Consider the following 22,276-nt stretch of genomic DNA (forward strand, 5'->3'; position numbering starts at 1 on the left):
GGTGCTACTCTCTTTGATGCTACCAATCAAGCTAACTGAAGCTAGTGCACCTTGACTGACAGTGAAAATCCCACATGCAGTATTGATGATAACCTCTACACCACTCGATACTGACGTCTGAAAATCGTTTACTGCCTGAGAGGTAATTTATTAAAAATGTGTTAATTATTCATAATACATGGTGAACCTTCATTTATTATTACTGGAACAATCGATTGAAATTCCAAGGTTCTTCAGAAATGGATATCAAGTTTGAGGAATTAGCCAGCAATGCTGATCTTGTTGCAAAAGTAAAAAATTTTCATCAATCAACGGAGAAGATAAATGAACTGTTATCATTGGCCAGCAATCCAGAGTTTTATGATAAACTAACAAATTCTGATAAGCTCAAGTACAATTTGCTAATGTCTTACAGCCTCAACACTCTATTTTGGATGTACCTACGTCTTGAAGGTGGTTTCTTTGAGTTTTCTTTTTTCTTCATATCGCATGTATTTTTTCTTCTTATTATTACTGACAAATCATTGGCTTGCAGGCGAAGATCCTATGAAGCACGAAATCAAGTCAGAAAATGATAGACTGAAACAATACATGGTTCGGGCAAAACAGATAAAAGAAAGAGACACGATAATGCCTCGTGTGAAGCGTGATGTAGCTCAAAGGTTTGTGAGGAGTGGCTTATGGGAACCAACGAGGGAAAAAAGTGATACCGGTAGAAGTGGAGGAGTAGGTAAGAAGTGACAGATAAAGATTGAGCAATTTATACAAATTCTGTAATTTGTTAATTCTAATGTGATCTTTAATGATGCAACGACGTGAATTGTGTACAATTTATTTTTATTTGGAGTGTGTTCAACAAAAATTATACTGGCGTATAAATGAAGGAGCAAAAACGCGATAACAAAAAATGTTTGACATGTTTATTGATCATCCGAGGTACAGCAACACCGAATAAACAATAATAAGAATAAAGTCTGAAATGGCAAATAACCTAAATGAACTCACTCAAAATCAGTATTACTGGTATGTGATGACTGGGTAAATATGGTTTCAAAATAACTAGATATATGCGCTCTCATCATTTACATACCTATACTTATTAATTAATCCCTTTCAAGCAATTAAATTTACTGGTTACGTGCTATAACGGTGATTAATAATAATTTAAGTAGTTTCATAGGTGAAATAAACGCAATCCTATTTACAGGTATAGTGCGTACTAATAATTATCATAATGATTGATGATACAGACCTTTTTTTTCTGTTTTTTTCTTTTTTTTGCTAAGCATAATATTTTATACATCATCAGAGCATCGGAGAACTATTTTGAATGTAGGTAAGTATTATTACATTATGAATACGTTTCAATCATCATTATTTCAACGAGTTTATTACTATTGTTAATTTTTTTTTTTTAATAGTATTTAGATTGACCACAAATTATTGTTCTATAATTCAGAGTTTAATATCGAATATTCAATATTTATCATTAATTACGGTCATATTTCATTGAGATATACATATCTACGTACAACTAAACATACTGTAATTCAAGAAAACGCTCTGATTTGGTTCACAGCACACCCCTGGCAGGCCTAACGTAACAACTAAATTACTCTTGAATTATTCACCTATGTATAGTTGATTCTAATCATACCCAAATTTTCATCGTGATAAACTATAATTTCATCATTTCCATGACCTCTCACTTATAATTAGTTCATCACGTTTCATTTGAAATTTTTTTTATTCCACACAAGTTCAATAAAATAATCTAATACTTGACGCAGGTCATTCCAAGTTCTGCAATTATTCTAAAAGTTTAGAAATAGAAAAATTAATCGTCAGACAGCTAAATTCTGTAGTTGATGATCACTTATATTTTCTAACGCTCGGAAATGTCTGATCTTCTGATAATTTCGTACTGCATATAAATTATAACTGTATGCATAATAGAATATTTGAAAATTAAATATATAATATATATATGTATGTATTGTATATATTTACATGAATTGATCTTACAGTATGTAGATTATGTTAATATTATATCTATGTTATATATATGTTCCTTTTTTCAATATAGTATGAGCTATTGGTAATTAGAAAAAAGAAAGAAAAATTTCAACTCTTGCTAGTTTGATCTGATGGACATTCACACTTATCAATTGTTGTAAAACGATATTTTTATTTATTTCGTTTATTTATTTATCATTTTTAATTGATTTTTTAAATACGAGCTCGTCGACACTTTTGACTATGCTGTTCACATTTCAGATCCGGCAGGACAATAAGTTGCTTGTTCCGGTTCAATTCTCTGTAACGATCAGACACTTAGAACTCATTTTTTTCATGGATTATTTTGTTATTAATTATTTTTTTTGTTTTCTTTTTCCCTTTCTTCAAAGTTCAATAATTAATACCTCTGAATTTTGGAAATTTTAATATCAATAATTATCCGTCTCTTTCTCTCTATTTTAAAGTTTATAAATCAACACATTCACAGCTTAAAATTTTTACAGGTACAAAATGACAGTTCAATAGATGACGAAATAATCATCAACTGCCCCAATCAATGATTATTATCGGTGGGCTTAGCTGGTGTCAAATATTTTACTACACATTAATATCGATAACATTATTCTACAGGACAGCTGTGTTATGATTAATACTCGACCTGATTTTCAAAAGTATCAACCTAATTAATATTGGAAATTCATTCAAATGGAAACTAAAAATATATTCGAAATTTTGAAATGAAATTTCTTTTATCCATTTTTTTCTTTAAGTAGTTTTTGTTTCTTGATTTTTTGTTGTTTGAATAAAATCAAACTAGCTATGTAAAAATTAAACTAATATCAGCAGCGAAGCATTTTTGATGAAAATAAAATAATTTATAGTTTATTCCGTAGCAGACAATGAAGCCTTCAGATTAAAATTTATCTACTGATACAGATATTTACTAAATACTATCTTATTACACATCAGTATCGGAAATTATCTACAATTCAATGCAACATTTTACATGGTGAAAAGCTTTATCATCATCATCGATAATAAAGCCTAGTAATGTTTGTCATAATTCATGAAGAAAAAAAATATTTTCAAATATCAAATAATAATTGTGTCTAGTGTTGTTTTGTTTTTGTTTCGAATACTCTGAATTTTTTCGTGTGTTATCTGAATAATTCGCAAGATGGTTATAATTTCAAAATTTCTGAGTAATTTTTCCCAACACCAATCAACGAGTAATCGAAGATTATTCGAGTCTCTTGAGCGGTTTGATTTTCCTCTGCATATTGGATTCACCCTCAGTACCGTAGAGATGATACCGATACTTCATGTCGGATGCATGTGACTTTGCCAAATAAAGATACAGAGAACAAACAGAGAAAAAAAATCATATAGAAATTAACAAGTATAAACCAAAATAAGCGTGTTGACGTGCATAGGAATAATAACTGGAAATGAAAATAACTGTTTACTACAGATAAAGTGTCCTAAAAAAAAAGAAAAAAAAAACAGAGTGTGTAAATGACAAAATAGGACTGCTCCGAATGCATAATTAAGTGGAAAGTATAACACGTGCAATTATAGTGTACGGTAGAAAACTATTTTCAAATTAATACTTAGATTGAAAACCATTCTCATAATTCTGACATTAACTTGTTCTATCAAATCAAGTATAGAAAACATCTAACAGACATGCCTGTTTTGGTTGTTCTGCAGAAAATATATTTTAGAGAGAGTAATGTTATTTTTTTATGGTTTTCTTTTTCTTTTTTAATCAATATATCGGATAATTTTTTATTGCCTCTATAGACATAATTAGAAACGTTATATTTTATTGCCCTGCTGAAAATCAAAAAGAAAAACAAATGATTTATGGAACTTTGACCTTATTCAACAATTCGATTATAACTGTTTTTATACGTATAATTTTACTTACCAGCCGTGCTTTCACTCGCTTAGGTAACTCTTCTTGAAGACTGTAAATATCTGTGCGTTTTAAAAGCAGCTGCGAACCATCCTCGAAGATAACCTGAATTTCAGAAATATCGAAATTGTTTATAAGCTCTGGTGAAAAAAAAAGAGAAATAACTACATAAAATTATAATGAATTCTCACCATAAACATGATGCGATGATTAGTGCCTTCAAAAATTCCATTATACGGCTGCCCATCCGGCCGTTTAACCATAACTGAGCTTCCGATCGGAGGATGATTTCCTGATTCATAGTTCTAAAAAAAGTAATAAACATAATCAGATTAATGAAACTTAATTTGTTTCAGACTAATCGAAGCTAACTGAATATTGAAGATAAACTTACAACGATGTCAGAAGGATATAGATCGTCACGAAAACTGTTGTCGTCAAAAGTGACCATATAGAAAACTGTGTCATTAATAGCGTGAATTTTGGCTCTGTAATATCGAGAGTTACGATGCTTCGCCCATACCGGTTCACCTTGGCGTACCATTGGGATTTTTTCCTTCTCATTATTATGCCTGTGACAGGTGACCTGGAAAAAAATATGTGAATAATAGTTCCTTGAAAATTTTCAACACTCAAAAAGGAAGGTGGATGAAAGTTAACACCAACCTCCAATTTGTAACCATCAAATAATGGTATGGAAAAAGTTGCACCCGCAATCAAACCGCAGGAGGGATGGAAAAGAGCGCCACAACTATAGCAGCTAAGACAGGCTCCGTCCCGTTGGCCACAACAGCCACATTCTTGTTTCAACATTTCCGTCTTGATTGTTAGCACTATGATGGGATCTTTGTTGATCGGGTCTTTAAAGGTAACACCTGGTAGTAAAAGGGCACATAAAATATGAGCCCATCGGCCATCGCTCGTTCGCTTTACTGCACCGCCTCGCATCGGACACAAACAACACATCTAAAAATGAGTCAGGTGTAAATAACAAAAATTGGAAGAGTCGATTTGTGAAAAAGTAATAACAAGTGGTGGTGAAATCAATTGATACTTACAACATGCACCATTCCAGCCCTGCATTTATCGCAAGCCCAATTTTGTAGATCGGTGGGTAAAACGCTGATACCATAACAGGAGGCATGAACAGTTACGTGACACTCTCTGCAGCATAATAGTTTGTTCTTTTCCGGTTCTGTTCCCTGTTCTTTTGAATTTGCGGCAAAGATACTGGAGGATACCTGTGAAAATAAATTTAATTTTTCATTCATAATTGCACAACAATTATTCAAGATGAAAGTAAAATTTTTTAACTCACCCAAATTGGTGAACTATCTGGTAAATGTATAGGTTTGCAATACTTCCAATCGGGGGTCATCGCCTTACCGCTACCACTATTTGTGGAAGCAAATGCAGCGCAAACTGCACAATGAGAAATTTGGGTACTCCAGTAATCGTTGAATGCCTGTAGTAAATTTACATCGGGATCACTTGGGTACAGCATTTCCACCATATGTCCTGGTACAACAGGCTCTGGATCTGGAGATATGCTGCTCATAAGGTGACTGGAAATACTTGTTATCGGATATTGTTCATCCAGATTGACGGTGAGTGGCTTAGAAATATCTGAAAACCTTGACGGAGACTGTTTCTTATCTTTTTCAATAATTTTTTTTGTTGTTGTTGAAATTTCTTTGGAAGAGTGTTTAATAGCAGGTTGAGATTTTACAATCTTCGTTTGACTTTTCCTTGAATTTCTTTTCTCCGTATTTGGGGAATGTATAGCCAGGTATTGATTACTTCTATTTGCAATATCAATCGAAGATTGATTGCCACATGGTGATTGTGACAATGAACTTTTTGCATCGCAAAGTTTTAAATCTGTATTGAGTTTATCGAATAGAGTTTTCATAGAACGCTGGCTTGCCAATGGTTTGAAGTCCTCCTCCGTTGTTGGAATAATACTTTGTTGATTTCTGCTTGCTGCATTGTAAGACTGCAGTATATTTCTTATGGCGGTCTCGCTTGAATCGTCATTATAACTTGTTTTTGAGATATCTTGTTGTTTTGGAACATAACTTATAGTTGTTTCTGAATTTGTGATTAACTTTTGTATGATTAAATTTTGATTTGTAGTTACAGTGTCTGTATTTTCAAGTCTTGATTTAAGTAAATTGTTAGATATTGTTGATGGAGTTATCGTACATTTACTATATTTTGGTATTAACAGAGGTGAGTTATCCGGTGTTCCATCAACTATATTGTTTGTACTCAATCTGGTAATAGATGTTTCAGAGCAAGATAAAACCGGTGGATTTAAACTGCCACAATTGATGGAAGCTTGAATGGTACTTTGGTTTTGGAGTATTGGTGGTGAACTTACGGATTCCATCCCATTACCTGTTCTTGCATCTGCACCTTGTATTTCAGTCAGATATAACTTCATACCATTTGACATTTGAAGGATTTTAGTGCCTTGTTGAACAGGATTTAAAATTTTTGCCTCTGGTGTGTCAGCGCTCTTTGTATTTGCTGATTCAAGTCTTTCACCACCCAGTTTATACGTGTCAACAGGAGAGTAGCCATTCTGCGGAATGAGGCAAGTTCTTTCTTCTGCTACAAAGTCTTCATTAAGTTCTCCCAATAACTTTGAATCTGATGAAATTTTCGCCTCTGGTTGGAGCAAACCAATCGAAGGGGTTTGGCTACTCGCGGCAAACGTCGTACCTTGAGCCTTCGAAATATTGAAACTCGTTTGCGGAGAGAGAAGAGGGGGTGAGTCGTTGGATTTTATATCACATATTGTAGGAGCAGCGATATTGGGATATTGTAGTTGAGAATTACTACTATTTTGAACGGCTCCCCAAGAGTTTTGTTGCAGAACTAACAACCCGTCGACGGCATTAGAAATGTCCTTATCTTCTTCAGTTTTAGATAATTCCGAAGTCACTAGAGTTTGAGGCTTCTTTGTAGTGCGCACTCTCAATATCGCTGGAGTTAATTTTGATGATTTTACGATGCTTTTACGAGCACTATTTCGCGGGGCTTTAACGTCAGGTGAATCTGGACTATCATCAGCTTTGATGCTCCCAAAGTTACTTATATTCAATAGCTGCTTCGACCCATGCGACAGCTTTGTTGTAAGGTCTGCGAAGTGGGGCAAATGTTCTAGGGCATTTAATTTCAAAATCGGTTCCGATTTTCCCATAAATGTTCTAGCAAAGTTCCCCTTAGATTCTACAAGCTTTGATAAATCTTCAGAATATTTTTCTATAGCCTTATCCAGGTCTCTCTCCGTGGTTTGACTAGAGTTTGGAACTTGTCTTCCATTGGTAATATTAACTACGGTTTTATTTTTCACGGTAGTCATGCTGAATTCATTTCCAACAGATATGATATTTCCTGGTAAAGAATTCACCTTATTCTGGCCAGCTGACATATCCTTAATACTCGATGCCTTCAAACTGGGCATTGAAGTGAGTTTGCGTTGAACGTCCATGTCGGAAATATCCAAAGGTTCACTTATACTGAGAATTGGGATATCAGTAGATCGATGTTTGCCCTTGCTGCTGTGTTTTTGCTTGTGTTTTTTACATTCGCTGTGTTTAGTGTGTTTCTTCTTTTGTTTTGCAGGTTTTCGAGGAGGTTCAACAAACTCAAAAGGAATTGTGGTTGACTCCACTTCTTGACCATTTACCGGACTTCCATTATCGTTCACAACACTTTCTATCGTCAAGTCTATAGTATTGTCATCATTTCTTTTTAGTTGATTTAGGATCTCCGGATTTTTACCTTTCAAATTCGTTAAAACAAGACAGGGCACCGAAGCTTCGAGCATGTTCATTATTTCCGTAGATTTCATGACCGATTCAGATACGCCCACATGTTCGGTGATCGTATTTAGTTTCAACGAATTCTTCTTTGCCTTCGACTTTCGCTTGTCCAAATTATTCTGTTTCTTTTTTCGCTTACGATTCTTCTTACGATTGTATCCATCGTCGCATACAGATGCCTCGCTTACGTCTGTTAAAAAAACAGGATTTTAAAATAATGTCTAACTAATACCCATCAGACTTTAATTTGTTTTTATGTCTTCTTACCCATTTCCCCAGCCTTTAGCCAGATATCTTCAAGAAATTGTTCTTGCTGTTCATCTGGTGGTTCATCAACTTCCTCCAGTTCCATATCTTCCAAAACTTTTTTTACATCGGGAGGAATGTCTGGACGATTAGCTAAATCTACCATGCTAACGTCAGAATTTGTCGCTGCAATATTTTTCTTACGGTGTATGGGATGTCTTTTATTTTTCGGAGCTGCGTCCAGATAGCTTTGGGGTAGTTGGCCGTTGCTATTTTTTGCACAAAGTAAATCCATTTGAGATGGCAGAGGAGCAGCTGTTTGTCGAGGATCTTCAGGATGTGGACCAACATCTTCTCCGCGCAACCAGAGTTGATACCTGCCACGTATTAATGACAAAAATTATTTGTGAGGTTGTTGATGGAGATTAACATTGTTAACCAAAATACCTTTCTGGTTGAAAGCGTTTCACGAACGTATCCATAGAAATCTTGACCATATCCTTACTGCAAGAGCATTGAGTGGCCCGTTTTCCGTATTCGACCCACCTGGGTGTCGCAAAATTTGTGGACTCAGCACAGTTAAAACCATGATTGAATCCCGCGTGATAACCGTACGGAAAAGTGATCATGATTTCGCCTTCTTCTTGAGTTATCTGTAGAATGTAATAAATAAATTTAGTATATTGACAAATGGATTAAAAATTAATTACGACTTTACAATGAATTTATTGAGGTTTTTACCTTGTTGTAGGGGATGGAATATTGCTTAAGAACTTGTGGTGATATGAGGGACATCTTGTGCCTCAAGAAAGCCTGACAGCTCTGATAACTTGACGTGAAAAATCCATTAGCCAATCTTTCTAGTCTCCGTCCGTGCTCAGGTGGTATGGCGTACCATGTCTTGGGTGCACCAAAGTGAAGGTAATTTATGGAATACAAATCCATATCTTCGGTATGCCAGGCAAATGTTGTTTTCCACATTCCAAAGTAAAGATATGCCGTGTTAACGCCATCAATTGATATACCGTAGTCTTCGTTAACATAATCCAATATTGTTCCAAGATGGTTGATGTTCCATTCTTTAACCTCGGGGTCAGTGAGTGAACCGGAAACATCAGCACCATAAATTGGAGCTACGTAAGTTATATTCTTCCAATATTTTCTTTCTAAATCTTCATAATCAAAGTGTTTAGGAGTACTGTATCGTTCAGAATTAGCCAGTTTGCTATATTCTTTGACAGTCATCGATTTCTTCTGAATATTTATCTGCTGATATAGACCCTGCTTTCCATCGACTACTTGACAGATGGGTGCTGGTATTGTAATATCTAAATCATCCAAATGATAGCCGGACTTTCTTGCTACCCATTGAGCCGGCGGTATAACTTTAGCTATTCCAGCTTTGTGTGCACCTTTACTTTCCATATGAACAATGTAAGCACTGAAATCTTTGAACTCTTCATATGTAGGCCTGAATACCATTATTCGGGGCGCACCCCCAGAGTTATTATCGATAGACATTTTCCGTGCGCTCATCAGTAACAGATTTATATCGGATCTCTGAAACGAAGAAAGGCGGATAAGTTTTATTTCTCAAGAAAATCTAACAAGCGTCGTTACTTCTTAATCAATGAATATTAGTACAACTTAATGCGAATCATGCATCCATTACCAGAATGGTCGGTTCTTTGACCAGCTTTTTAACCTCCCTGAGATGTTGGCAAAACGTTGATAAAATTTCACAGCAAAAAGCAAAACAAGCCTATTACCACCGATCGTTGTGACTTTTATTTTATGAGTTCATTGCAAGTGAACAATGAGTCTGTTGTATAATTGAGCGTTACAGTTGTGAAAATGATAAACAACAACAAAAACATAAATAAGAGTTCTCATTAGAAATCATCCCAGTTCCACACCTCACCCACGCCGGTAGTACATGTTTTTAGAACGGGCTACCTTTTGATAGTGCATAAACAAAATGGGCGCCCCTATTGACAAGAGTAAACTATCGCCTATTTATGATGTAATTTGTTGGATTCGATACATTAAAATGTGACATGATTCAGAATAATGCGGTTGAATTATAAGAATTAGACTGCTGATGGGTGTAATGTTTGTTAGCTGTAAAATTTTAACAAATATTTGTGAGTTCAAGTCAACGTTGGTTTTTTGTGGACTATGCCAAATCAAAGCACTACCAGTGGGAGATTCGCTTGGAACGCTTAGCTGGGAAATAGAAACGACGAAGTTTTTGTACTCACGAGATGCACGAGTGCACTTTTATCACATTTTCCACAAAACTATATGTAATCCGACTTTAACTCCACTATTTTCTTTGACTATTTCATACAGCAATAACCCAATAACTTGACAAACTATCAACCACCGTCGTCCATTGCATCAGGCTGGTGGGGACGCTTTTATATCGCGCACGCGTAAGTTGAGTTAAAAAATATCCGCGGTGTTCGAATTTCGTCGATTTGTCACGTAGCACTTTTCAGATTGTTCGTTTTACAGGTTTGATTAATCTCTGCGTCGTAATATGATCATCCTACACCCGCATTTCCCACTACAGTTCCAATTCTTTTTTTTTCAATTAGAAATTAACAGAAGGAAGGGGTTGACGGATGGAATAACAGACATGTTTTCATTGGAACGTAGGCAGTTTGTATTTATCTGGATCATTTTGCAAGTATATTTTCAAAAGAACGTAACGTGTTACAAGGAAATACATTATATTATAGTTTCGTTACACATAAGTATACTGTTTTTCAGTTTTAGGTATGTAGAAATCAATCTTACGAGTATTTATGTTAAATATTATAGGAACAGAAATAATCACTCTGAAACTCATCGTACTACTAATAAATGTAAGTATTCAGTGAGATTCTGTTGGAACCGCACAGTTCTGAATTCGTCGATACTACAACGATTCTAATCTAATATAAGTGATAATAATGAATTGTTCATGTGGTTCATATTTACTGTTAGGCGATCATAACTTAGATAATATTAATAATGACAAATTCAATACTTCGAAGTACTACCATATATAGCATTATACTTTTTATAAAATCAAAAATATATTAAGCGGAATGTATAGTCATACTTATTTCTTAATCATACTTTAGTGAAACAAATTCAAGGCAATACTTTCAAAAATAAGACTACTTAACACTTAGTGACTAGAAAATTGAATGCATTGACCAATGCAATGCAAATAAGTATGCAAATATGACTCGTTGGTTTTAATCATCCAATTTAGAGAGACGGTTAATCAAAAGTTGATCTATCAATGATTTAGATTCTTTGTACGATGCATTGTCATTGACGCGCTTAGCTTTCATTATCCTCATTCTGTAAATAAACAAAAAAAAATGTTAGAATCATCAGTTGCAGAAAAATCAACCTCAAGGCTTTTGGGAAAAAAACTTTTCAACTCACCGACAATGGATACAAAAACGTAATCGCTATATCCTCGCCTCGATCCGACTGAGCGATGCAGGTCAATTCACCCATATCGCTCCAAAGTAGAGGGAAGATCACAAGCTCTCCACTTCCCAGTACCTGAACAAAGTGAGTGAGAATTTTTTATTTTTTAGCTTCATACTCTCCATCTGCAAGGCACTAAGTAGTTAAATAAGGCAAGCATACCTTATAACGAGGGTTAGAAGTCGATGTGATAGGCTGATTGCTGTTATCCAGCCAAAGTGTACGGGGAGCTCGGGGTCTGCCACTAGCCCTACAGGGAAGTGCAATTGTTGATCCTATGGGTGCCACCATAGTCGGGGAATGAAGTGTTACCCTAGGTTTAGTTTCTGCTAGACAACTGCTGCCGTTTGCCTTGCTGAGTTCTGCAATGGACAATTTAACATACAGTAATCAGTAATGCTCACATGACACAAAGTGTTCCAAATGTAATCCCACGTAAATTTTCATATCGTCACGTATGGTACAGTTATGGAGTAGCGCGATTGAATTTCATTACATTCATTGAATTTTATACAGAAAACGTTGAGATTAGATTTATTCTAAGTAGAAACTCCACCTAATATTTGCGATTCAATACAGTCTGGAAACAATTTACAATGTGACAGACGGCGTTACTCTGAGCATGGCGGCATCGAGAATCAGAGCATGATCTACTTTATTTATTTAAATCTTATACTTCGATCACCATATGCACATATGGTTTGCTGATTTGATCTATTTAAATCAAGATCTAAAATCACTGATTTAAAGATACTGTCTCTACGTATCTTTACAAAGCTTATGATAGTCCCGCCATATAACTAGAGATATATGGCACAGCATTGAATTGTCTGATGGCTGTGACGCAACTCATCATTTTGAACCAGATTCAATTCAGTTGGGGCTTTTATTTTTACAACATAAAACTTACCATTAATAATGAGCATGGTTGGCTTTGATACAACCGTCCTACTGCCAGCAACTGCGGCACAGGTAATTATGCCTTGATCTCTTGTGGAAGCACAGTCAATGACTAGCCGAGATCTGGTCTTTGCCACTCCTCCCCAACTGTTAGGCGTAGTATTAATGTCCGCAATGCTGTTCCCCATCAATTCATCTAGCTGGATAAGAAAAAAAAAAGATTGTTGAGTCAAAGTGACAAAGCGAATTCTATCGATCTAAACTGTTGTTGTTAAGTCAAAGTATGTAATATGAGCTTTGAAGTTTCAACAGCTGGCTATTATTGGAGTTAGATTATCTTATCCTTGTGATCTAATACTGCAGACGATATTTATGGTCTGAACTGGTCAGAATAAGAGAACAGCGAGCAAGCCTGATTATAATTTTTCATCGATCCCAACTATGTACAGTATATCTTTTGGCCTAATACAGCAATCAGAACAAAAGTGATAAGCACCACATCATGCATGAACATGAAGGTATGATCCATTCATAATCCAACCATCATTTGATTTTCCTTGACCTTATTACCAAAACTAAATTTATTAATGGTGCTTCTTAAACAGTCTTCATGATTATTTTGCAGCCCTTTGACGTACCTGGCGAAGTGGCTCTGCACCTCTCAGCCAGTGGATTTGAGGCATGGGACTTCCTATAGCTTCGCACTCCAATTCGATGTGAGATCTATGGTGAGAAAAATTTATAAATAATTATCACCGAATATTTTTGAATGAAACCTTTTTTTTCTATGTTATTATTTCTATCTACCTCAGAGGTAAGCTTATAGCGCCGGGTGGACTACTTGACATCTGGACCCATTCTTTATTATTTATCTGTAATCCAAAAAAGAAATGAAGTAGGCTACAGTTTTTAAATGAAAGTAAACATCATTGTTATAAAATGTCAAAGTTCCGCCATTATTTAAATCGCAAATTACTTATTAGGGGCATCATTCATTGTTATTGCCATTGTTGGCAACCGATATTCTAAAGAATCAACACCCCTCACAAGCGTCATTAAATTGTTTTATTTTATTATATGCAATTTACGGAGTTTAAATTGCGGTGAACCTATAGCAACAAATTTAAACAAGGTCTTTAAAGAGCGTTTTTACCAACCTGAAATTTGTTTTTCCCTTTGACAGTTTGTCTGGTTTGGGCAACACTCGCAGGTGGCGCTACCATTACATCGCGATCGATTTCATTTTCCTCGATCGCCGCTTCTTCGTCCGCATCTTCTTGAACACGTTCCCTCAAAAATGACAATGGTACACCGTTCGTTTTATGTGGAATCGTGGATACCAGAAGCAGTAAGCCTGCCGAGAACATTATGGCGAGTCGATGCATCTGAAATTATAGAACAGAGACTTTTGACGTTTTACCTCTTAACTCCAAGCCCTTCAATAGATTCATCAGGAACCTTTTGATCGTAAGAGAAAAATGTTTTATGGAAACTGTCACGCCGTCTTCTAGTTAGACAAAAGCGGGCTGAACGCTAATTCATTATTCGTAAATGTTAAATTTTCCCGTTAAGAATATTAATCAGAACCTAATCGATAGCGTCGATCGATTTAAAGGGATTTAAACCTCAATGGCCGACATCCCATTTCTCGCTATCATTGAAAGCTAAATTAACTTTTTACTTCCGATAAAATCATCTCCAGGTTAGTATTCTGTGTAATTGTTACTATCAGAGATTCGCGGCAAAGTTTGAATAAAAAAACCGCGCTCTTCTATGTTTCTTTTTTGCAAAATTTTCAAAAACTCTTCCAATAAAATGGGTTCCATGACTGCGATAAAAATTCGGCGCACATTTCGCCGTCTTTATCTCAAATCGCGAATTTCGATTCACGCAACGATTATTTTACCAAGAATCTAACGTATTGCCTTTGGCGTGATCAATTAGATCAAGAGAAAAATTCTTAGAATAAATTGAAGCTTGCGTCACCTATAATAAGAATACGAATAACATCATTGAAATTTTAATTCTCATCGAAAATTGCCTATACATATCGATCGACTAATTTTTACTTATTAAATCTTTATCTGTTTTAGAACACCGAGATGAAGTCTGAAGAATTGGAAAGTCCCGTTATAAAATGAAACATAAATTAGCAATTTTAAATCCAACAAAAGAAACCACACGACGAACCTGTTATAAAGATTTATGTACATGATGATGAGCGTAAAAAATTTATCTATAATCGCACCAATTTTTCATCCATAGACACAGTTATACAAGGTTAGTATATGCATATACCTATACTATAATATCCTACAAGGTATATGAGAAATATCAGGAGCTATTTAAACGTTTGATGCGCGTTTATTCGATACATGTTATTATGTGGGAGATGTAATTATATGCGCATAAACTCGAGGGCTGAACTGAGAAGGAGCTATATAGGTGTTTTAATATTTATAAACCTTCCTCTCTTTGTAAGGCCCTATTGCCGGTCTATGAATAATAGATGAGCCACGCGCTCCAAAGGTCCCAGCAGCTAAAATTCGAACGTATACTACACATAATACCTATACAGAAGTATGGTATGTAATGTATAAAATCAGGTATATGTATGTATTACATACCCACAATTTACTCAAAACTTTATCAGTAGAAGAAAAAAAAAAACTATTAACATTACTCAAGGTTTTAACAATATAATAAGAATTAATGACTCGTTTCTCGATAAAACATTTTCGTTTCTAATTACCCGAAACAAGAAAAAAAAATTTAATTCTAAATCCTACCCGGAAACTATAAGTCCAATTAGCACCATCGCATAGTTGAGTGGACACATAGTTTATTCTTTGATTAATTTGTAATAATAACAACAATTTTTGGTTTACAGGAGTTCGAAGGGGCATTGAGTTTTATGGAAAGTTGAAGAAAACCATGAGAAGTCGGAGGTCCTGGCGTATATATCTGGTTATATGCGACCTATGTACGTATATAGACCGGAGATTTGAAGAGAGCTAGAAGTTGAATCTTCGTAATTCTCGTTGACCCGGTTTTGAGAGAGGAAATGCGCGATGACGTAAAGAAATCTACCGGACATATGGGTTATTTATTCATAGAAAATCCCGATGAGGTTCGCATTTGATTATCGTTAAGCGCCCGGAGCAGAACCGACTTTCCAGAGTTTTCAGGTACGTACAACTTTTCTAAGGGTAAAATCTACACTAAATCTCGACGATTTGTTTATGTCGTCATATTCACATGATACAACGATATAGAAATATTGCATCATTTATCATACCTATGCACACACGGTATTAAAATTTCGTCACGTTGTTAAGTTTTTTTTTTTTTTTTTTCATGTATTGTTATTATCATTTTTTCGAAATAAAATTAATTTTATTACACGGTAAGTTCATGCGGGGGATAAACATTGAATAATTCTATAACGATTTGAAGAAAATTATTTTCAACTGATTTTTTTTGTTAGAAAATGAGTATGGCTGCAGTATGAGTTGTAGCAACAGCGGCTGTGGAGCTGGAGTTGGATATGTTTTCCAAATTTATATTCTACGCCCGGTACCTACCCGCCTAATTTGTATGTAAGTGAATACCTTTTACTTTACATACATTCATGTGTATAAGTATGTACGCATCTATTATAGCTGTGTATTTGTATAATTGCCACGTATGGAAAAACTTTGAAAGATACGAGGTTTAAAATAATGATATTCTAAACGCGTGGCTATAATATTCGTAATAGATAGAAAAATCAGACAAAACGATTTTATTATATCAATATAATTTCCCCAAAAGATAATAAGTTTCAAAATTGATACTAAACTCTGAGTTCTACAGTTCGTAGGGTCCGATTGAATCATCTTGTTATAAGATTGGAAGAATTATATTTTTTTATCGTGTTTAGTGTACGGCTTGAACTTTGAAATATATATCTTCAATCCTCCGGTTTTTATCATCTCGGCGGTGAGCCGGCAAATTTTCTATAATTAAGCTCGCAATGCTCGATATAGAATGAAAATTAAATCTATTCTAAATGCTCAACTATGAATTTTATCTGATAAAATATTATATGTATTATATGCGTAATATATACAAACGTATGATTTATCCGAAAACGTAAGATTAACGTCATTTGGAAATCATCATTTTCTAGGTAATATTATCATTACTTCCTTATGCTCGGATGTAACTTATTATCATTACTTCCTTATCATCGGAAATGATGAAATAAAAAGTAATTATAATTATAAATTTATAAAATTGCATTTTGTGCAGAAAATATCGAATCCATAATATTGCATTATGAAGTCAAGCCAAAAAGAAAAAAGAAATAAAAAATAAGAAAGAGGAATTTCTTTCAAAATTGACGGTTCAGCGAAATGTGAACTCGTGAGAGTTCTGAAAGGTCAAAACGTCGTGGAAAACAAAAAAAAAAGCATTTAATACGTATTACATTTGTAATATAACTCTTCGCGTTCATATGAGAATATAAATACCTGTTCATCAAACTCCTTTTAACATGCATACTAGACGTGCACTTGCACATTTAAATCGTTAATTGCGCAAGCTAATTTTTTGTGTTCTTCTCTATTTTTCTATTCTTTTCATTCTCTAATTTTTTTTTTTTCGTTTTTCATGTAATTTCTTGGAATCTTGGTTACATCGATGCAAAACTCATACAGATTCCAATGAGAGGAATGAAAAAAAGAACAATAATAAGAAAAATGTGATGCATACGTAAGCGCACGTGTGTGCACAAGATTATCATTCCACGTACGTATATATTGGTTTACGATCATTTAGTATATCTGTCAAACTTTTTTTTTATTACTTTCCTCACTTTAATTAATCTACATACATCGTGTAGGTACACATGCCTGTATACATGTATATGGTACTCACATATATTACAATACACGTTAAAAGGCGAGTAATTTATATCCGACTTATAATTTATCATTTAATTCCGCCTATATACTTGCATAATAGTCATCGATAATTACACATATGCAATACGCATTCGTTTTATGTATATATACTGAACTGAAGATATAATTTCATACACACAGATGACTGTAGTGACCGAATTATTAACATGTGTACACTACATAGTATATAGATATATACATGTTATGAATGAGGAAAGTATCCGAGCTGAGAAGAACCACAGCAAATCATATTAGATAAAATATACATATCATCTCTATCAAAAGGGGCGGAAGGGTGAGAGGAATATGGAGGGTAGGAGGGGAGGGAGGGGAATATACTTCTAAAAAATAGAAAAAAGCACGTGATCATTATTCATCTATATCGTAAGAAAAAATGATTCAACGATGTATAAAATTTGCCATATACACATACATTTATATGATAATCTGATTTATATTATACCTACATAGAACCAAATGAAGCATATGCTTATTAATTTTTTTTCTCTCGTACTCTTTGATCCAGAAGTGAAAAAAAAATTAACGTGATAAATCGAATAATTCTTTCGCTTTTAGTGTAAATTTAATATTCTTATCTCAAATTCTTTTCGTGACGCAGAGAATTAAGAATATAGTTTATCACGTTGTGGATTCGTAATCGATTGAGATAAAACTCACCTTTAGTTCTATATGTAAAGGTGTTCAATGGGATGTACTTGTATAGCAATTTTTATCGTTGGTTGATTTTGATTAGATATACGATATCAAAAATTAGAAACTAATTTGAAAAAGAAAAAAAAACAGAATTGTGCGATTTTATATATGTGTATACGTTTAATAGAAATACGCGAAAAACTGTTTATTTTAGACCACGTCAACCTGGGAACTGATTTGCAGAGGGTTAGTGCCGGTCAATTTATACGTTCAAAAACAACAATGCTATCCCTCGCTCTACTAGGATTGGCTGTCACGACGAGGTGGGGGTTTTCCTTGGCAACCAATCATTTTCAACAGAGAGAGCTCTAAAGCCTTTTAGTTAAAAGTTCTTATTCGTATACCGAACGTTGGACACAGGACAGTATACTAGGTATATTATTATATGAGTATGCCTATATTGACTAATTTCTAAAAGGTTTTAATTCTTGGAAATTTCACCCATAGAATCAATTTGTATTGTATTTTAAGTTACTTGATTTTCTTTGATAAATCTACACCCTACTCTCCCTTCCCACTCCCCAATCATGACGCCTTATTATTACATTATATTTTCTAGGACCGCGCTTTTTTATTATTCAATTCAATTCAATGGGTTCTGAACTCTTCTTCCTTATACCTATACCTCACTCACTTTGCTTTCTCCACCTTCATTATTCCTTTTCATTTTTCTTCTCGTTTAAATATCGGTGTATGTATATAATATGAAGTTTTTATATTTCCCTCCTCCTTTCATCCCCACCTCCACTGCCCCCCTTTCCCTAAACGAAGAAAATTTTCTAATTATTACAAACAAATTTAAACGAGATGAGATTTTCTTCTCTTTTTTCTTTTCTTTTCTTTACCGAAATACACGTCTGAACTGATCTCCAAAAAATTGAAAAAAAATCAAACGAAATAAAGGGGTCGATGATGAAAATAATAAAAATTTAATTAATTTCCAGATGGATATTTGAGCTGTTGTTTATTTCATCTGATTTTTAATTGACACCATAAAATTTGTAAACAATAATTGTCGAATGTATACCGTAAATATAGTAAAGCACTTTTATACCACATAGTAAAATTACTTTTCGATGACGTCATTGCATTTTAGTAGTACGGTAAAAAGAACTACGTCTTCAGTTTTCAATCTTGCGATCATGTAATTGTTATCTAATTCTCAGAAGAACTTTGTCGCTTCTAGGTCCGTGATGACGTTCTTCTCTACGATGCATACCTCTACCTACATCAGCAGCAGCAGTAGTAGCACCAGCAGCAGCGGTACCCGCAGCAACGTCATTATTAACGTTAATGAAACGCTTACCCATGGGATAGTTAAAAAGCCTGGAGCCCCACGATATTTGAGGCATGAATAATCATCCGTACGTATAATAATGATAACAATTCATTTGATTTTTCTTGATCAGAAAAAGGGAAGGATGAAGAAACCTGGAAAAATCTTATTCGTTATCCATATAATATAATATATTTGTGTATTCGCAAATTTTCTCTCATGAGGTACCTTTTTTTGTAGTTTTATCTTATTCTATTTTATTTATTTGTTAATTTTTCAAATTATAGGTACTACGAAAGCAATTTTAATTGCGGGAAATGTAGTACGTATACCTATCCAGGTATAATAGGTATTATGGAAAATGAAAAGAGAAAAGATAATCGTGGATGTCATAGGGAGATACGCATACGTGGTATCTAGGTACGTAGATAACTATATACATTCGTAGAACGCTAACGAAGTATCCCCCATAGCGAAAATTACTCCGTTTACATTCATCATCGTACATCATTATTTATTATTACCATTAGCAGATCATTGAGAATCAAAACGATTTATCTGTTATTTTTATACACCTACATACAATATTTACGATAATTTTCCCTTATTATTTCTTTTTTTTTGAACCTTTCTAGTTTCTATCGTTTCTCATACTTCGGGATAGTACACGAATATTTTATTAGTAATTTTATTTAAAAAATTGTGCTCAATCTAAAGCTCGCCCCCCTAATATCAACAATAAATAATCGAAGGAAAAGCACGTTATTTTGACAAATAATAACTGATTTCTGTTTGGCGAGAGGGAAGAGGGAGAGCAGCCTAATTTTACGTTCGTATCGTATACGTGTGTGCATATACAAATGTGTAGTGATTCTTGAAGAGAATTAGTGATTCATCGTCCAGATAAAACAAGAACGATTTAAAGTAGAAACAGGTTTCGTGGGAACCTGCACATACGACCAAAACCACATACGGAAGATTATATAGTATGTATTTTTGTTTAGTAGGTGATACAGGTATATACCAATGTATATACGTAGATAGTTTAAAAGTATGTTGACAATCTATAGTCTTCAATAATTTTACTGGGTCCATATTTTTTTTAGAAACAACCAAAATGAAAAGAAGACCCAAAAAAGAATGGACAAGTAAAATTAGAATAAATTTTCAAACGGTCACCACATACAATGTTTTTGGAGCCCAAGCGTTTCAATGAGGGATAGGTAGAGAAAAAGAACGAAAAAGAATAAAGGTAAAAGTTATCAGAAGTAATAACCGCCCACGTTTTCGATTATCAATTGATTCATTATTTTGTTGAAAACCTAATTAGAATAAAATTTGTCTGAAATTACATTAATTGAATCGAACGCCGACAGACTTTTTTAATATATATTTGATAAATTTTCAAATAACGGGTGCTATACCGTAGACCAACCGTTGGGTATTTTTATTTTTAAAACGGTAAAAAAGTTTACCTTTTTTTTTTCGTAAGTTTTTTTGGAGTACATATGTTGTAACATAAATTCTAGGAAGTAGCGAAAAACCGCGTTTCGGAATAGTTACAGATCTAGCACAACTGCGAATTTTAAATTCTGATTAGTTCTTTGAATTTCATGTAACTATAAATATATTATTCAATGGAAAATCTGTCATTCAGATCGTGGACGTGACTAGGCGAAGATCCCAAAAATTTTCTGTTCAAATGTTCCTCGTTAATTTTTTTAATCCCTAATTTCTTTCTGGAGAGCTCTTTCCGGGTGCAGTAGATATAAACCTTTGCAACTCCATTTACCTACTCATTATCGTCAATATTTCTAATTACGTATACTCAAAAAATTAGCTTTTTGAAGAACGGTTGAATCGCTGAAGATTCTGACGCGGGTCTTGGATGAATGAATGAAAAAAAGCGGAGAGGTTCTCGCTCGTTTGTTATTCGATTGATAATTAATCCCGCCAAAAAAGAATTGTCTCCCGCAGCTAGCGGTATTGCTTTCAATGAAAGATATATTGGGTAAAATTGACCGTTAATAATCGACATACATATCATGTATCGGTGACGGTTGATGTCGATTTAGATGAGTTACGAAAGGGAAGAATTGTGTGGGGAGGTGTCATGTCTCAATGGTATATAGACACTTGGAATTAATTGAAGTAAATAATTGCCATCTCTGTGACGGAGTGACAGTCGTGATTAAATTATACTTAGATCATTGTTGTGAGGCGCGAATTACAACCCTACCAAGTCGGTGACCGTTGATTACTAATTAGGAAATATCAGCAGGGCTTCTTTTCCGATCGATAATTCATTAATTTATATATAAGGAGATAAATACGTGTAGATATCGTACCGTATCATTTGTATACAACTATCTTCTACATTTATTTAATGCATATAAGTATGTGTGTACGTTAAACATGATGAACGACGCAAGGGGGACGTGGTGGATCCTTGACGTCTGATATGGATCTAGTCAGACATTGCTGGATTTTGCCAGATCTCACTCGATCACCTTCGGCTTTAACTGCCCAATTAATATGGATTCGAAACCCTTCTCCTTCATTATGGACACTTTTAGTTCTCCCAAATCAACTTCGTCTTTCTTCAATTTTTTTCAGATGCTCTTGTCGGAAGATTTTTAATTCCCTGTGACAGTTTGGGGATCCTCGGACGGACGAATGTTTTTCCTTTTTTTTCACAGGACTCGCTTCATTCGTCGGGGAACTTTATTTACGATTGTATAATGTGAAGAAAAAAAAGGTATTTCGCATACATTTCATTCTATAAATATATTTTAAACGCAATTTATTCGAAAGTATCTGTAGCTGTTTCGTATTATCATGGACATCACGAATTTGGATGGTCCAAGACAAACATAATGTGGAAATTGGCTTACTCATTTTTAAAGTAACAAAGTAACAGTGCAAACTGATT

General features: G+C 34.4%; 3 protein-coding genes and 1 long non-coding RNA gene across 15 annotated transcripts; 2 read left to right on the forward strand and 2 right to left on the reverse strand.

Annotated features, from left to right (window-relative positions):
- The first annotated feature begins 1 nt into the window (after nucleotide 1).
- On the forward strand, nucleotides 2-4,430 carry LOC105693711 (nuclear nucleic acid-binding protein C1D). Of its 2 annotated transcripts, XM_048658219.1 has the most exons (4): nucleotides 2-142; nucleotides 229-453; nucleotides 536-730; nucleotides 4,294-4,430. In XM_048658219.1, the coding sequence occupies exons 2-4, from the start codon at nucleotides 240-242 to the stop codon at nucleotides 4,296-4,298; spliced, it is 414 nt and encodes a 137-aa protein (XP_048514176.1). In that variant the 5' UTR covers nucleotides 2-142; nucleotides 229-239; the 3' UTR covers nucleotides 4,299-4,430. The 2 variants fall into 2 exon arrangements, with proteins under 2 accessions (XP_048514176.1, XP_012269233.1); XM_012413810.3 differs by lacking the exon at nucleotides 4,294-4,430 and having other exon boundaries at nucleotides 536-1,066.
- LOC105693703 (lysine-specific demethylase 4C-like) lies at nucleotides 907-10,423 on the reverse strand. 4 transcript variants are annotated; one of them, XM_012413800.3, is made up of 11 exons: nucleotides 10,278-10,423; nucleotides 8,758-9,576; nucleotides 8,464-8,669; nucleotides 8,038-8,393; nucleotides 5,256-7,960; nucleotides 4,996-5,178; nucleotides 4,604-4,903; nucleotides 4,332-4,523; nucleotides 4,129-4,242; nucleotides 3,950-4,042; nucleotides 907-2,317 (listed from the first exon to the last, which is right to left on the reverse strand). In XM_012413800.3, the coding sequence occupies exons 2-11, from the start codon at nucleotides 9,550-9,552 to the stop codon at nucleotides 2,267-2,269; spliced, it is 4,995 nt and encodes a 1,664-aa protein (XP_012269223.2). In that variant the 5' UTR covers nucleotides 9,553-9,576; nucleotides 10,278-10,423; the 3' UTR covers nucleotides 907-2,266. The 4 variants fall into 4 exon arrangements, with proteins under 4 accessions (XP_012269223.2, XP_012269224.2, XP_012269220.2 ...); XM_012413801.3 differs by having other exon boundaries at nucleotides 907-3,855; XM_012413797.3 differs by having other exon boundaries at nucleotides 907-3,358; nucleotides 10,278-10,422.
- On the forward strand, nucleotides 5,530-22,038 carry LOC105693713. Of its 8 annotated transcripts, XR_007279338.1 has the most exons (15): nucleotides 8,251-8,678; nucleotides 8,768-8,937; nucleotides 9,079-9,153; nucleotides 9,295-9,450; nucleotides 11,410-11,592; nucleotides 13,034-13,136; nucleotides 13,592-13,875; nucleotides 14,502-14,688; nucleotides 15,299-15,596; nucleotides 15,896-16,007; nucleotides 17,109-17,199; nucleotides 18,223-18,441; nucleotides 19,255-19,432; nucleotides 19,632-19,764; nucleotides 21,961-22,038. It is a non-coding gene; the product is annotated as an uncharacterized LOC105693713 (long non-coding RNA). The 8 variants fall into 8 exon arrangements; XR_007279340.1 differs by lacking the exons at nucleotides 8,251-8,678; nucleotides 9,295-9,450 and adding an exon at nucleotides 5,530-5,544; XR_007279337.1 differs by lacking the exon at nucleotides 9,295-9,450.
- LOC105693707 (neural/ectodermal development factor IMP-L2) lies at nucleotides 10,661-18,247 on the reverse strand. The gene is made up of 8 exons (XM_012413807.3): nucleotides 18,033-18,247; nucleotides 13,566-13,793; nucleotides 13,216-13,280; nucleotides 13,047-13,131; nucleotides 12,419-12,608; nucleotides 11,671-11,870; nucleotides 11,461-11,583; nucleotides 10,661-11,373 (listed from the first exon to the last, which is right to left on the reverse strand). The coding sequence occupies exons 2-8, from the start codon at nucleotides 13,791-13,793 to the stop codon at nucleotides 11,353-11,355; spliced, it is 912 nt and encodes a 303-aa protein (XP_012269230.1). The 5' UTR covers nucleotides 18,033-18,247; the 3' UTR covers nucleotides 10,661-11,352.
- Nucleotides 22,039-22,276: the final 238 nt, after the last annotated feature.

The sequence above is a fragment of the Athalia rosae genome, chromosome 7 (genome assembly GCF_917208135.1).
Source record: "Athalia rosae chromosome 7, iyAthRosa1.1, whole genome shotgun sequence".
Classification (NCBI taxonomy): Eukaryota; Metazoa; Arthropoda; class Insecta; order Hymenoptera; family Athaliidae; genus Athalia; species Athalia rosae.

Bases quoted from the DNA above. Each gene is read 5' to 3' on its own strand.
- LOC105693711 (XM_012413810.3), top strand. From the start codon at position 240: ATGGATATCAAGTTTGAGGAATTAGCCAGCAATGCTGATCTTGTTGCA. The intron at 454-535 runs GTGGTTTCTTTG...ATTGGCTTGCAG, and splicing joins GATGTACCTACGTCTTGAAG to GCGAAGATCCTATGAAGCAC.
- LOC105693703 (XM_012413797.3), bottom strand. From the start codon at position 9,552: ATGAGCGCACGGAAAATGTCTATCGATAATAACTCTGGGGGTGCGCCC. The intron at 8,394-8,463 runs GTATTTTGGTTA...AATACGTGGCAG, and splicing joins AAACGCTTTCAACCAGAAAG to GTATCAACTCTGGTTGCGCG. The intron at 4,904-4,995 runs GTAAGTATCAAT...ACTCATTTTTAG, and splicing joins GGGCTGGAATGGTGCATGTT to ATGTGTTGTTTGTGTCCGAT.
- LOC105693707 (XM_012413807.3), bottom strand. From the start codon at position 13,793: ATGCATCGACTCGCCATAATGTTCTCGGCAGGCTTACTGCTTCTGGTA. The intron at 13,132-13,215 runs GTAGATAGAAAT...TTCTCACCATAG, and splicing joins GCTATAAGCTTACCTCTGAG to ATCTCACATCGAATTGGAGT. The intron at 11,871-12,418 runs GTAAGTTTTATG...TGTCCATTGCAG, and splicing joins AACCATGCTCATTATTAATG to AACTCAGCAAGGCAAACGGC.